Source organism: Heterocephalus glaber, unplaced genomic scaffold, assembly GCF_053883595.1.
Source record: "Heterocephalus glaber isolate CG9 unplaced genomic scaffold, H.glaber_assembly_v1.0 deba00000594, whole genome shotgun sequence".
Taxonomy (NCBI): Eukaryota; Metazoa; Chordata; class Mammalia; order Rodentia; family Bathyergidae; genus Heterocephalus; species Heterocephalus glaber.
Window position 1 is genome coordinate 24,916,588 of NW_028258151.1, and position 15,641 is coordinate 24,932,228.

General features: G+C 46.7%; 1 protein-coding gene across 5 annotated transcripts in view; it reads left to right on the forward strand.

The window, feature by feature from the left end:
* Window positions 1-7,885, forward strand: part of Ldlrad3 (low density lipoprotein receptor class A domain containing 3) — a 252,219-nt gene extending 244,334 nt beyond the window's left edge. For 4 of the 5 annotated variants that reach the window (XM_013075005.3, XM_021264356.2, XM_021264353.2 and 1 more), the window contains 2 exons: window positions 2,400-2,745; window positions 4,904-7,885. In XM_013075005.3, the coding sequence (XP_012930459.3) occupies window positions 2,400-2,745; window positions 4,904-5,141 (584 nt within the window). In that variant the 3' untranslated portion in view covers window positions 5,142-7,885. The remainder of the gene's footprint in view (window positions 1-2,399; window positions 2,746-4,903) is intronic. The other variant, XM_021264343.2, reaches the window with a different exon arrangement.
* Window positions 7,886-15,641: the final 7,756 nt, after the last annotated feature.

Consider the following 15,641-nt stretch of genomic DNA (forward strand, 5'->3'; position numbering starts at 1 on the left):
AATCCAAATTGCCTGCCTTCCTGAACTGCACGGCAGCCTGCTTCTGCCTATCAGCTGGGATTGTATCCACTTCTTTCTGTGCAATAAAAATGTACAACATATGTTGAAATGATGATCACCAGGAACTTGGAGAATCTTTGAAGCTTTAAGTCTATGTTTGGCTTTGGATGGAAAGAAAAATTAGCACAGAGAAAGGGAGGTTTGAGGGGGAAGGTCTTCATTTGTTTCAGATTAGGATTATTTGGGGAATCAGGAAATGTTTCTATAGGGAAAAGAGAGACAATAGTGTGTTTTGCAGAAAGCGATTTTTGAAGGAAAAATACCTTGTTTCCAGGCTGGCTTCTCTATTTCTTATGTGATCCCAGTCAAGTTAATTCACTTCTGTGAGCCAATTTGTTCATCTGAAAAATAGGAATAATAATAGGAGCTACTTTACCAGGGTGTGTGGATAAATAGATTTCCTCCCTTCAGTTGTCCATTTATTGTGTGCCTATTGTATGCCAGGCATCATTCTACATCCTGGGGATACAGCGATGCATGAAACAGATCCAGGAATTGAAAGAGGGATGGAGTAAAGCACCTAGCACTGCTGTTGCTGCTGCCGCTTCAGGTCCTTCTTGTGGCCCCTGGGGACCCACAGAAACCTCCTCCCTGCTTTGCAGGTGAACAAGCCCAGAGCTGTGGTCACAGCTTCTCCCTGGGGCTGTGCTACGATTATTCCTCTAGCTGGGCCACAGTGGAGGCGGTTGCAGTTTTTCTGCATGGATGGGTCCCCGCTTTCTGTGAGGAGGGGCTGCTGAGGTTTTCTGTGCCTGCCTGGACCTTCCCAGGGTCACCAGATGTGACCTGCTGGCCTGGAAGCCTGCAACCTGAGCATCTGACATGTGCCTCATCAGCACACCCCGAGAGCAGGATGCTGGTAACTGTGGGGGTGGCGGATGTCCAGACCCTCCCCCCAGACCACTGAGGAAGTGCCTGTAGGTTGCCTAGAGGGCCTTGATGGATGGCTGCAGAACAGTGTGAGGAGCAAGGTTCAAATCCCACACACTCCTTACCCCTAACTCATGTTGGAAGGGGACTCAACTCCTCCAAGCTTCACTTGCCTCATCTTCAAAGGAGCACTTGCTGGGCCGGGGATTTAGCTCAGTGGTTCTGCCGCCTGCCTCACAAACACAAGGTCCCGAGTTTGAGCCCCAGTACCAAAAAAAAAAGAGTTCTTCCTGCTGGGTGTCATAGTAATAATGACTATAGTGCTAGCACACTGGGAGGTTGGCTCAGGAAGATCACAAGTTCAAACCCAGCCTGGGCAACTGAGTGACTTATCAAGACCTACCTGTCTCAAAATAAAAAATAATAATAAAAGAGCTGAAGATATAGCTCAGTGCAAGGGTTCTGGGTTGAATCTCCAGTATGGAGCGGGTAGGTAAAAGCACCTACTTCATAGAGTTGCTTGAAGACAAGTAGGTGTGATAAGGCCCATGTTTGTGGGTGTTGAACACGCACTTACAGGGAGCTGTGTGCGTGACAATTGGTGGTTTATTTCATACCCCACAAGCCCGAGGGCTTCTAGCCCAGAGGAGGTAGCACTTTCCCAAGGGCTCAGAAGTAAGTAGAGGTAGTGAGGCTGAGACGCAGGGGCCTCCAGAGTCCGTGCCGTTAGCCTGTGTTGTGCTGGTCCTCAGTCTGAAAGGTTGGTCCTGGGGCCTGGCACTGGATAAACGCTGCAGACAAAGCCCTAGACACACCCACCTGTGTCCATGTGTGTGCTGTCATTAATTCCCAGGTCAAACTGATTTCTGCCACAAGGACTGTTACATTTCCAAGGCCATCTTTTTAAATGACTTTATTGGGATCAAATTCACACACTATAAAATTCACCCGTCATAAGTGCACAACTCAATGATTTTTAGTAAATGTTCTGATTGGTGTAACCACCACCACAGTTCAGTTTGAGAACATTCCCGTCAGCCCAGCGAGATCCTTCAAGCCTATTCGGTTAGCCTTCATTTCCTGTCTCAGCCTCAGGCAGCCGCTATACCTTCTGTCTCAATAAGTTTGCCTTTTCTGGATATTTCTTACCAATGGAATCGCACAGTATATGATCTGTTGGGCCTGATTTACTGTACTGCATAGTCTTTGAAGGTCACTCATGTTGTAGTGTGCCTTGGTATTTGTTCTGTTTTTGGATGAGTAGTATTTCACTGTGTGGATATACCACATTTTGTGTATCCGTTCACCACATTTTGTGTATCCGTGGATCTCTGAGTGGTTCCACTTTGGGCCCTTGGGAAGAATACCACTGTGACCATTTGCATGCAGACCCTATGGCTGACTTTGAAAGACAAAGGGGAGCCGATTTCAGCCCTCTCTCCTTGTCTCTCCTCTCCCGGGTTTCTCAGAACCAGGCAGCGGGCAGGTGTTTGTGACCTCGGACAACCAGCTCGTGTACTACCCCAGCATCACCTACGCCATCATCGGCAGCTCGGTCATCTTCGTGCTGGTGGTGGCCCTGCTGGCGCTGGTCCTGCATCATCAGCGGAAGCGGAACAACCTCATGACACTGCCTGTGCACCGGCTGCAGCACCCTGTGCTGCTGTCCCGCCTGGTGGTCCTGGACCACCCCCACCACTGCAGTGTCACCTACAACGTCAACAGCGGCATCCAGTATGTGGCCAGCCAGGCCGAGCAGAATGCCTCGGAAGTAGGCTCCCCACCTTCCTACTCGGAGGCCCTGCTGGACCAGAGGTGCGTGCTGGGTGGGGACTGGGAGCGAGGTGGGCATCTAATAGGGTGATGCATTTCCTGGCCTCGCTGACAGAGCCCGCCGTCACTTGTTGAACAACACCTGAATGGGGGAGTGAGGATGAAGAAAAAGAAAGACAAAGAGACAGAGTCGGGGGAGCTCCCAGCATCCAAGCTACTTTATTGACTTTACTGCTCTCTTATAGCACTCAAGAATAAAAAACATCTTACATAAGGCACATCTGAAAGGTTCCCAGGCCTTGAGACAGTCCCTTATTTTCTTTTCCCTAGCTCCGTGTCCTTGTGCTGTTCTTATCACTTTCTCATACGCCTGGCTTCTTCAGAGCTGGGCAGCAAGTTCTACAATATTTCACTTAACCCTTTCATAGGAAATCCAAGTTGTCCACCTTAATGCTTATAGAGCTGTTGGCTCTCCACACCTCGCCTAGTACCTGGGTGCCACACAGCACACAGAGGCATTGAGCAACACTTCTCCAGACCTTGCAAAATGCCCCACAGTATCCTCTCCATGGTCACTGAGGGAGGTTTCCAGACAGGATCCCGCTGCCATGAGCCCCGCTGCTCCTTGTGATGCCACAGGGCACACGTTCTGCCCACCAGGGAGCTCTGGGCTTCACCCACTACCGCAGAACAGAGCTCAGCACATTGGAGAGGTTGTATTGGTTTTATTAATATTTATTGACCAGTGAGCAAGTGAACGAGTGAATAAATAAGTTCCTTAACTTTATCTATAAAATAAAGGGGTGGGATAGAGCATGCCAAGCTTTTTAAAGGAGTGTGGCCCTCGTTACAAATGGCAGTGCCAGAAACTAAAAAAGCCATGAAGCAGAGCTCTGTCGCTGAAGTGAGCGGCAGGCTCCAACCCTACCTGCTCAGCTCTCCTTCCCCGCCCTCTCTGTGACTCCAAGGCACTCGGGTAGCTCACTTTGGAGGTCACTGGACTAGCACTGTCTGCGCCCCTTTTGATTCTGATATTCCCATTCCCTGCCCTCAGGGTCTGCTCAGCATCTCTCTTCCCCATGAGCTCAGGTCTCACTGTGTCCCATTAGGCATTTTGCACTTGTGTTTCCAGTATAACAGGGCTTTGCCTTGTGCCTTTGTATCTGATCCAGTAGCAGCTCTGGTATTGTTTCTATTTTTTTTTCTTGGTGGTGGATGTACTGGGAATTGAACCCATGGCCTTCACACTGAGCTATTTCCCCAGTCCTTCTATGGTTTCATCTTCAGTTTCCCTCCTCATAAAAGGCAGCCAGAGCTTCAGGGGGTAGGGGCAGAGCCTGCAAATGAGAATGCAGACCCTTCCTCACCCAGTGAAGTTTTCACTCACCACCCCTCTATTGAGACCGTCTAGTGGAGAGTAAAGTTAAGCAATTGCTGACTCTGGAGGCAGGATGCCTGGGTTCCGATCCTGGCAGTGCTGCTTACCTCAGTAGTTGTCTGAGATCATGGGCAAGCCATTTAACAGCCCCGTACCAGCACCATGGATGTGAAAGTCTCCTTGCTCCCAGCATTCTTGTGAGCATTCAAGATGGTGACAAATCAGAGGTACAAGGCACAGTGCTCAACTCACCAACATGCTTCCAGTAATCGGAGCTAAAAACCAAAATGTCCTCTCTGTTAAATGTCTTCATTTCAAGCAAGGTACAGATGAGACGGGGTGTTGAGGGGATGTCCTCTCGCTTCCCCAAGTCCACGGGAAAAGTTGGCTTTATCGAGAGCCCAGAATTCTGTGGCCCCATCACAGGGTCGATCCAGATGCCCGCCCAGCCTCTCTGTCACAGCACTCTCGGCTAAGGGAGCAGAGAGGACCACTCACACTGAGCTGAGGCCATTGCCTGGCAACCTTATTCTGGATCCAACCAGAAGGTGTGGCCTCAGCAGTGCCCAGGGGACATGAACCACCCAGAACACACTGACCTTTCTATTCGCTTTGCTTTGTTTCCAACCACTGGTTTTCCTGCCCTTTAAACTGCCTTTGTACTTGAAGGGAAAATCTCATTCCAAGCTTGAAGCATCAGTTCGCGTACACCCTGGTGTTGGTGCTGGGTCCACACTGCCGGCCGTGGCTTGGTTCTAATGTGTTTTCTTCCCCTTCCTCTCTCTACCACCCCTGTTCCCTGGCCTGCTTTCTCCACTGCAGACCCGCGTGGTACGACCTTCCCCCACCACCCTACACTTCAGACACCGAGTCTCTGAACCAAGCCGACCTGCCCCCTTATCGCTCTCGGTCAGGGAGTGTGGACAGCGCCAGCTCAAGGGCAGCCAGCAGCCTCCTGAGTATGGAAGACCCCAGCCACAGCTCAGGACAGCCTGGCCCGCTGGAAGGCACTGCTCCTCCCAGGGACTCTGCACCCAGTCCGGGCACTGAAGAAGTATAGAATCCAGCTATCCCAAAGTCCAGATGGTTCGTCTGCTCCGACTTGTTATTCTAACAACTGATGCCCATGGGATGCACTTCTAAGTTCCTGTAAGGGGGTCTCAGGTTGAGGTTAGGGTATCAGCTGCCTCTCTGTTCCCCTGCTCCCTGAGATGGTCTTTGGGGGGTGACCTAGCATTTTTCTGGCTTCTTGGTTGACATGATGCGTTGTCATCTTTCTGTGAAGTCACTTTTCCTTGGGGGCCCAGGATCACAACCTCATGTTTCCCTTCATTCTGTTACTGTTGGAATCCCCCTAATAGGCATCGTACATTTGCAGGCAGCAAGATGAAACAGTATTTAAGTAGTCCTCGAGAAAGCAGCGCTTCTGTTCCATGCTGCACATCCAGAAGGGCAGAAGACACTGGGCCAGATCCTCTTGGAAGCTACCACCTTATTGCTCCACTTGGGGACAAGGGTTGGGTGGTCTACCAGAAGACCATCAATGGATGGCCACCCTGCAGAACACCCAGGTGCACCTCAAAACCATCCTGTGTTACCCTACACATTGCTCTCACTTTAGCAAAGAAAGTGGCCAAAGGAAACTTTTGCCGTGAGCGACACCCTTCAGCATCACCAGTGTCATTTTGGTTTGTGAAGGACTCAGAAGCTGTCTACCCTGGATAGATACTAGCTTTTGAAATTTTCCCAAGAATTCTCATTTGAGAGGATTTTCTGGCAGTGTGGACCATCAGTCTCATCTCAGAATAGGCAGGGAGTCCTTACCGTGAGTTTAATCTGAGTTCTCGGCTCCTAACATGCAGACTGCCAGAGCCAGGGCCCGATTTCCCCACTGTCCCTTCCCTAGCCTCTGGATTGTCACCTCCCAGCAGACCTGCCACAGCCAAGGGATGAAGACCCAACTTGAGTTGGCCAAAAAGCTGATCTGGCCTTCTGTCCCAGTGAGTCACGCCCAACATGTCTCGCTTATGCATGCAGCTTCAGCACTGGGCTCCTAAGTTCCTTTCGCACCTGGGAGTCTGTTTGACCCGTGCGTTTGGACTTGAGGACCCTGGTTTCTAACACACACGAGAGCCGGGCCCCGAACTTCCCATGACAGCTCCTGGCTCCCCACTCCACACATACGCTTCCCCATGTCCCAGGACGAGCACCCTGAGTTAGTGCTGGGGTTACAGTTAGGGCCAACCCTCGCCTAACATCCTGGTAGATAAGAAGTGTAGTAGAGAGTTGTCTTCTTTGAGCAACATGGGCAACACGGTTGTTTGGAGTCAAGATTTTCCATTTGGATTTTTTTTTTAATCTCTTAGAAATGCATTTTAAACGGTGTGTTTGGTTTTCTCCCTTCTAGTTAAGGGACTATTTATATGTGTATAGGAAAGCTATCTGTTTTGTTTGTTTTTCCTATAGTAAAGTCCAAAGAAAGATGCAAAAGGAGATCCAGCCTTTGCCTCACCCAGCCCCGTAAGTCCCCCCAGAGTAACCTGCTGCTTTGTTGCACTTGGAGGTTATTATTTATCGAGTTCTTGAAGGATGCAGAAATAGAGTTGCCTCCCTCAGTTCATAGTCTGTATATTTATGCTAGTTTTCCTCTTTCTCTGCGCCCAGCCAGCCACAGGGCCCACCCCCATGCAGGAATAATGGGTAAAAACTTGGGCGTTGTTTGGTAAGAAAACCACAGAAGGATAAAGCTGGAGCCAAGTGGAGCCACCTAGGGCAGCTGCCACACATTCAGGGCTTCTTTCCGTGGCCCAAGAAATTTTCAGTAACCCGTGTGATGCTAATTAAAACAATGCCTGCAGGAAGCGGGATGAAGTACCCTTCCCTTCCGTGACCCTGCTCTGTAGATTTTTCCTTTTTCTTTCTTTCTTTTTTTTAAACCAAATCCAGAGTAAATAACAGGAAAGCTGGCCATTTGGGAGTTTTTTTGTTTGTTTGTTTTGTTTTAAGTAGAGGAACCTAGTTGCTGTGTTTTTCAGTCTCATAATAGCACTTGAGTTATTTTCTGAGTAATCCAATGAAGAACTTGGATAGCAGACACAGTGTGTCTAGTCGCACACATCATCTCCTGTGAGTCGGTGTGGCATTATTCCTCCCTTTGGTGGGTGCCTGCTTTTTTCTGGTGCTCTGGAAATTGTTTAGAGGAGAGGATTCTAATTTTAATTAATTGTGCAGTGAGTTAATCCCACGTGCTTTTCGGCTTCCAGCCATCTTAGGAAAAACAAATGGTTTTAGTAGATAAGGAGAGCCTGTTCATTTTTTAAAAAAACAAACACAGGGACATTTTATTATGGATATGATTTTTAATGGATTTTTTTTAAAAACATATAAATAGGACACCAAATCTACAGGATTTTTAGATTTTCCCCTTCTACTTAAAATGTCAAATAAGTGCCCCATAATATTTTTAAACTCATCCCAACTAGGATTTTTTTAATACGTTACCTAAATCTACACCAACTAGAATGTGATCTCTGCTTTCTTTTCTCTCAAATGAGGTCAGCATTTTATTTTAGCATTAAGATAGTTATACTCATTGTTAGCTTATTGCCTGACTCAACCTTAAAATTAACATTTTTTAAAATGCAACTAAATGGTTAATAGTGTGCAATGTTCAAAGTTAATGCAAACTGGAAAGATTGTATGTGGTTGGTTGCTTTTTGTTTTTTGGTTAGGCTTGGTTTTGTTTTTTGTGTTTTTAAAAAAATTTTTATACTTTCAAATAAACTTGCATTTTCATTCTTTCTATTGGTTGAATGGTTCTTGACTCACTTTTCTGCTCTGCAGCAATCTAAAGAGTGGACAGCCACTTCTGTCATAGATTCTGCTATGAATTTAGGCCATAATAATGGAGAAAAAGAAAGAATATATTGGTGGGAACTCAAAATGTGGCGGATATTTAGGATTCTACAGCTGAGATGGTTGGAATACAGAGGCAAAGTTGTGGGTAACCAGTTAGTGTCCTGGGCCTGGGGAGTTGATCTGAAGGATGAGTGTGGTTTTGCTACAGCATCTTTGAAGGGAAAAGGGTAGGTGACTGTAATAACTCTAAAGATTCTGACCACATAGAAGCACACTGTTCCTCTTACACTTGTAATTAATTCCAAACCACAAGTGACTCAGATTGAGCCATGGGAACCAATGGGAACATCTTTATGGACTGTTAATTGTAATTTGGAGCCACATTTTGATGCAGGAGGGACAGTCGTGGGGGAAGTCAGAATGCCCATGAGCAGGAAAAGTAACTCTACCCTTGGCCAAAATTGAATCCACATGGAAACACAAATACAAGACCTACAGAACCAAGATTTAGAACATGTATTGTTCCCTAGGTCTCTCAGAAAAGAAAATATAGGTGCTATAGGACAGAGGAATCCCAAATATCTGCTATGTCATGTCCTGCCCCAACTAATCTAGAATGGACCTTCCCAAGCAGTATTCCCCAAAGGTTTGTTACAACAATCATTCCTTCATCCCTCAGGGTACTTCTCAAACACATTTTCTATAAAGGAAGAAAGTATTTTTGGCTTTGTGGCCATATGGTCTTTGTAGCAACTACTAAAGAACCCACAGACAATACATATATACATGGATATGGCTGTATTCCAGTTAAACAATTTATGAAAATAGACAGCTGGCTGGATGTGCCCTGTGGGTTTGTCAACCCTTGATCTGAAGGATCATCAGCATATTGGGTTCATAGATCTAAAACTAAGGGCTCTGTAGAATGGAAACAGTGGTGTTAATGGTTTAGGGTATCAGAACCCATGAAAAGGAGCATTGAAATGGCACTAACCCCAAAACTAAAATACAACTCAGCATACAATTCAAGGCCCCTTGAAATGAGTTGGAATTGATCCTATTCTTTACCAATAAATAAGAAAATGCTGGATTAAGATGAATAGAGCCTTTTCTAATGCAGTCCTAAACCACTGGTTAACACAGAGATCCTAGTCAAAACTACTCTGTAGTTAGCCATGGTGGCACACACCTATAATCTCAGCTTCCTGGGCAGCCCAAGTGGGAGGATCAGAAGTTCAAGATCAGCCTGGGCAACAAAGCAAGGCTCTCTAAAAAAACCAACAGAGGTTAGGGGTGGGGGAAAATAACTGCTGTTATTGGGAGATTTTCAAGGTCATAAACTCAGACCTGAGTCTTAGGGGAAGCCCATGGGGATCAGTGACCTGGGAGTACTGTTCTTCTCCAGTTAGCTTGCAACCACACTCGAGGCAGTAGATTCAGAGAGTAAACTGAATCAGAAAGATTCAGATAGCTGTAACAAAGGTATAATGAGTATACATAAGGAAACAATATGCAGTCAGTGAGACCCCTGGGAGAATGGTCAATGGGAAAGTATACTTATTCCCTTGACATCCTATAATTAAACTGGACAGTAATTCGAACTCTCAGTTATAAGTAATAGAGATCTAAACAATACAAGATGGAGTTAAATTTCCTAAGGTGAGTTGCATAATGCAACCAAGTATGGAACTGTCAGTATCAAGCAGGGCTGGATCCAACCATTAGGAATCTATTTCTCCCTCACCAGTTTCTCAGTCCTGTTTTTATTTACTCTTCTTGGAAAACGGTGCCAGAAGATCCAGGTTCATGATCTCAGAAGAACAGACACTGTCCTAGAACCAGTAGCAACTTCCAATTGACTCATGATTGGCCATCCTTGGGCATGTAATCTTTATGGGCATTGGACTCAGCCCCTTGATTGGCAGCCCCATCTGAATTATATGGAATAGGAAAGGGACAGTTCCCATATGGGATCCAACATGGGTACTATAGAGCCTTAACAAGGAAGAGGACCCATAACTGGTTGGCACAATTCTTCATATACATAAGAAAATAGCATAGATCTTTAAGCTTCAGGCAACACAGACATGGCATTAAATGTTTTGAAAGGAATGGGGCCAATGTTAGAGTACACAGTTCAGGACATTCAATAGCCTTTGTAAACCTAGGAAGCAAGATCAGTTTCAAGTTGCATGCTTATTAGGCTTGGGTCATGTGAGCTTTACTAAGATGGTCATCTGAGGTCAGTCACACAAGCATGAATAAAGCCATAGAGTAGGAATTCTCAAGATCCCTGAAATAACTCATGGCCTCCAGAAGTGTCCCAAAGTCACTGAAAGTGCTGAAATGGGGCAATTATCCCACAAGAGTCCCCCAACCTGCACAGTATTTTGAAGCTGATGAGTTAGATGTAAGTTCTCAAGATCTACTCAAGTATGTTCACTGTTAACTAGACATTGCATAGTTACGCCTTTAATTCACATCTGATGGCTAGGATGCATCAGTATCTAGAGAACTGCCCCTTGGAAATTCTGGGACAGTGCATGGCATAGTAGCTGAGGGGCTGAATGCTCATCAGGTTTCGAGTGTGAAGGCATGATCATGGGGGGAGAGGGATGTGGTACTGGGAGATGCATATTTGCTTAAATTTCCAACGTAAGCCTGTATTTGACTTCACATGCTTTTCACGCTGGTGGGTCATCCCAGTGAGCCAGCAGGGAAGAAGGCACGTGAAGGAGCACATAGGGCAGCATTTATGGGCCAGACTTCAAAGTAGTACAGACACTTCTACTCATGTTCCATTACCCAGGTCCTGGGCAGTCCTATAGTCACACCTACTTGTGACAGAGGCTGAGTAGCTGTGTATCCTGGAAGAACCAGAAACTTTTGACCACACTTAACAAACAAATGTTTGCATTCATCTTCTTACACCTGGATTATGCTCACTCCCTTCTTGAAAAAAGACAGTCGACCATCCCAGCTAGTCAGAATCAAAGTCTAGGATCTGGTGACAATTGGTAGGTCATATGCAAAAGTGACTCCTATGGAGGAAATATCTCAACCCCACACAGCTCTCACCATCTCTTTCTAGACTGACTCCCTTCAGCCTATTCTCAAAATCTTTGAATAATGTTCAACTCGCTCAGGATAAAAGTCAAAATGGCGGTCTTCCAGACCTTATAGCACCTCCCTCCTCCGTGACCTACCTAACCTCATCTTCTACTGTTCTTCCTTCTCTTGTTCTCTGCTCCAGATGTCACACTCCCAGTCCAGAGCCTTTATTCTTGTTGTTCCCTGTCCTGGAACACCCTTCTCTGGATATCTAGAACATTCTTCCCCATTAGAAGCCACATCTACTGAAAATCTTGATGTCTTTGGGACTTCATCTGTGGCCATACTGAGTCTCCTGAAGAGAAAAGTATCTCCTGACTAAGTTACCACTCAAATGATTTTGAATGATTCCTAGACCAAAGCAGTATGCAGGAACTTGAGAAGGCGCACTAGGGAGTGTGTTTACAAAATGTGGTGTGGAAATCATACATGGACCAATGTTATCATGATCTTGGGTCAAGTGAGTCAGCTTTAAAATATCTTGAAATCAGAGCTGATACTTTGGAATGTGCAGAACAGGACCAAGGGATTGCAATGGACCCTGAACAAATGTCCATCTGGGGGCCTTGCGTGAAATGTGCCTCTTGCAGGGAAACTTGAGCCAGACTATAGTCTTGGAAGTACGTTCCTGATTTATTAGTCTGTAAATCAACTAAAAGCTTATGGATATGCCTGGCAGCTTACGAGGTACAGGATCACAGATTCTTCATAGATGATGGCACCCTCCATTCAGAATTAAGAAACAGATACCTTGCTCAAACAGGAAAAAGAATTGCAGAAATTATAGAAAGAGAAGGTGCGTTGTTTCCTTGAAAGTGAAAAATAAACTGCTTCACAACTCATCCCTCTAGTTGGAATCAGTTGCCAGGAAATGACTGAATGTGAAGGTCTTGACCCCACTTGCTGGCTTGGCTTAGATCTAATAAGTGGCTCTTTAGGAAAATAGTATTTGTGCTTGCCGGGTGTATCTGCTGGGATCAGTTAGAGCTATTACAGGAATAAAGGATTTAATATGGAAATGAGGGCTTACACTGATGTGGGCAAAGCTGACGGGGTGATGTTAGAAAGCTACAGCTGGAGGGTTGAGATAGACCCCAAGGACACCCAGCCTGAAGCATGGGACAGGCCAATGCAGGCAGGCATCTCAAAGGTGCCGGTGTTGACAGAGGCAGCAGCAGGTGCTGGCTTCAGAGGCAGTGAAGACCCTGAGTAATCCAATATTCAGCACAGGTGGGATGTGGGAGACCAAGCTAGGATTTAGAGCCCAAAAATCTGAGATGAAGTCCTAGCTCTGTTCCTGACTCGGTGGGACTTCACACAAGCCAGCCCATCTTGTCCAAGTTCAGTGTCCTGTGTGTAAATTGGTTGTAATAATCTTTACTTTCTCCAGCAGCAGTGAGAAAGCCATGCGAAATTGCAAAGGCAATTCCCTTGTGAAGGGCAGTAGAAATTTTTAATGGGAAGCCATGTCATTGTACCTACTGTAGGGATCCAAGCGGCCTTTGCTTTTAAATGCTAAGTGATTTGGGAATTTGCATTAAACAGAACACTGCAGGGCAAAATCTGGAATGCACTTGCACTTGGGAGTTTGAGTGGCTCTGTTCACTTGGCCTTTTTTGGAAACTATTAAGTAGGTGAAGGCAGGGAAAGAAGTGGAGAGATATATTGGGCATCCCCTGATGGTCCAAATGGCCAAAAACACAACAGCAAAAAATTGCTACTAATAATAACAGTAGTAGCATTTATTGGTCAGTTATTTTAGGCCAAACATTTGCTAAAAGATAATCCCCTGAATCAGGGATTGGCAAACAATGACTCAAAAGCTACATCTGGCTCACCACTTGGTTGTTAAATAAAGGTTCAAGCAGTCATGCCCATCCACACACTGTTTTGACGGCTGATTTTGTGCAGAATCACAGCACAAACAGACCATATGGTTCCCAAAGCCTAAAATATATGCAGGTTAAAATTTACAGAAAAAATGCCGGTCTGTTTTGATTGAACCCTGGGATGTGGATATGATTTCACCCTTCGCAGATTGGAAAACTGAAGGCCAGAAACGTAAAGAGCTTATTCTAAGACCCAAGGATACTAAAGTCCCCAGTGTTAAGATTTGAACTCAAAGGCCAAGCTCCAGGGGCTAAGTTTTAAACTCACTGTCATTTTCTTTGAGTGATGTCCCCTCCTTTTACTTTACTTCCTTTTACTTGATTTCCCCTCTGGGGAAATCAGTGCGTTGAAAGTCACCCCTTCCTTCTACCACCACTTGATGGCATCAGGCCTAGATGGAAATGTCTACTTCCTGCCTCCAGGTCTTGGTTGGGACTGGATGTCTCTTCCCTAAGGGTTATTCTCTGCTTCGCTGTTCTCAAATCGATCAGCTCCCCAAAGCCACAGTGCTTTCCGGCTGAACAGCTGGAGATCTATGCAGGTTGGGAACAGAACCCATGAGAAATGCAGCTTCTCTGCACAGGACCAGCTTTGCTGAAACTCTTCCTTTTGGGTCATGGCTTCCAGGGTTCAGATCATGTCCCTGGGTGTCCTGCATCATACCCCCCATTATAAGGAACCCCAGGCCCCAGAGAGCATTTTGGCATTTTGCTCTACTTCTCATCTGAGTCCAAAGCTTACTTTCAGACAGTAAACAATCACAGATTGCTGATGGTGCCCAGGGTGGGCTTTATCCACTGCCTGTCAGGGCCTAACTAAAAGGAGAAAGCCAGAGGACAGCCACATATGGGGCTGGTCAGTCCTCTGAGGCTGCCCTCCCAGTTCAGTTGCATCATCACATCTGAATTGTGCTGTGAAACACTTCAGGGGTGGAGAAACTGGTATCAGGAAGCATCAGATCGATCTGCCAGGAAGGGAGCAGCTTCATTGGTGTGAAGCCCAAAAGAATGGGTTGGCACCCGAGTCCTGCTCAGAAGCCTGTCCTAAGCAAGTGAATGCTGATAGAACGATGCTGACTTTCAAAATGAGATTTCCATGGCCCAGACTACTGCTCAGAATTGGCTCTTTCTCTCTCTGGGTTTTCCAGAAAGATACCCTGGTATGCCTAACTCCCAAAGATACACAAACACACGCCAGTCTTGTCTTCTGTTTGCCCAGGACTTCTCTCATGTCCAGGGCCCCCCTCTATGCTTCAGCAGCCCCATCTGTAAAATGGGAAAGCAGCTGGCCAGCAGCCCAGGAGAATCCCCATCCAGAGATCCTTGGTCCCGGGAGACATGCAGGGAAGTGGTGGCATTGGCAGTGGAATTCTGCCCCCAAAAGGAGAGGTGGGCGGGGGGCGCTCTGCAGAGTCTCTCAACGGGCCCTATATCTTGAATAAATTGCATGTTGGAATTTAATTTGGAATCCCTACTGTTTCCTTGATGAACACAAACCACACTGCAATTAGCGTGATGAATCAGGCTGTTGCAGCGCCTGATGAGGGTGATCTGCCTGGGCAGGGAAGGAGGGCACAGGCAGTTGGCAGGTGGCTTGTGGCCCCACGCAGGGTTTGTCCCTGCATCTCTCCCCATAGAGGAAGCCCTCCTGGGACAAAGCTGCAAACTCTAAAGGCTCTAAGGTTGGAGGGGAGGGTTCCTGAGACGTCTCAGATTGCACCCCATGGCCTGTTGGCCACTGCAGTGTCCCGGGTACAGCTGGGTCCACTTATGACCTGAGTCTTAAAATCTCACCACCTGCACCATCCTTTTATGGAAGGAAACAAAGCTGTACTGAGCACTTACTCTGTGCCGAGGGCCCTGAAGGTGTTATCTCATTTAATCAGCCCAGCTGCCTCAGAAGCGAGGCATCTCATCATCTCCGTTTTATAGACGAGAAACCTGCGACTCAGTGAGGGAAAATAACTTACACACAGGTGGGTCACATAATTAGGGGTGGGGAGGATTTCAACCCAAAGGTCTGGGTCAGACTTCACCTTCCTGCTCATACATGCATTCTCCAAGGCCCGGGCCTCCCCAAAGGTGAGCTGGCCTCTTCCTGATTTTTCTCTCTCCAGTGGAGGACCCTGTTCTTCCTATCCCCATATTGGCCCACTGAAAGGGGAATCTGCTCTCTGCACACCCTTCTCCCCCTTCTCCCCTCGGAGACGATAACCTTGTCTGGCAGGTGCATTTAGGAGAGTCAGCCATTCACAGCCATGTGAAGCCATTGCGTGAGCATGTCCTGCCCTCCAGCATCTGGAGGAAAAGCAGACTGTGCAAAGGCACTGTGCAGACCCAGCGGGTACAAGCCCAGCAGGCAACTCTCCTGTTCCCTCTCCTCCACTTGGGATTCCATGGAATGGTCAGGTTGGCTGCTTTTGCAAGCAAATGGCAGGCAGAGGTAGAGAAAAAAAGGCCTCATTTTGGCCTCTGGTCTGGGTGCATATTCTCAAAGCTGAATTTTGAGCCCATTTTGTTCAGTTCTTTGTGTTCATGAGCTGATGAGTCAGATATCGGGAAAGGAAGACTGAAGCTATTGCTTCGAACCTAATCCCCAAAGTCCAGGTACTGGACCAGATAAGTTTGTTCTCAAGCTGGGGGTTCAGCAGTGAGGAGACTATTCCAGAGACTGTCTCATGGCACCCAGGCAAAGAATATTC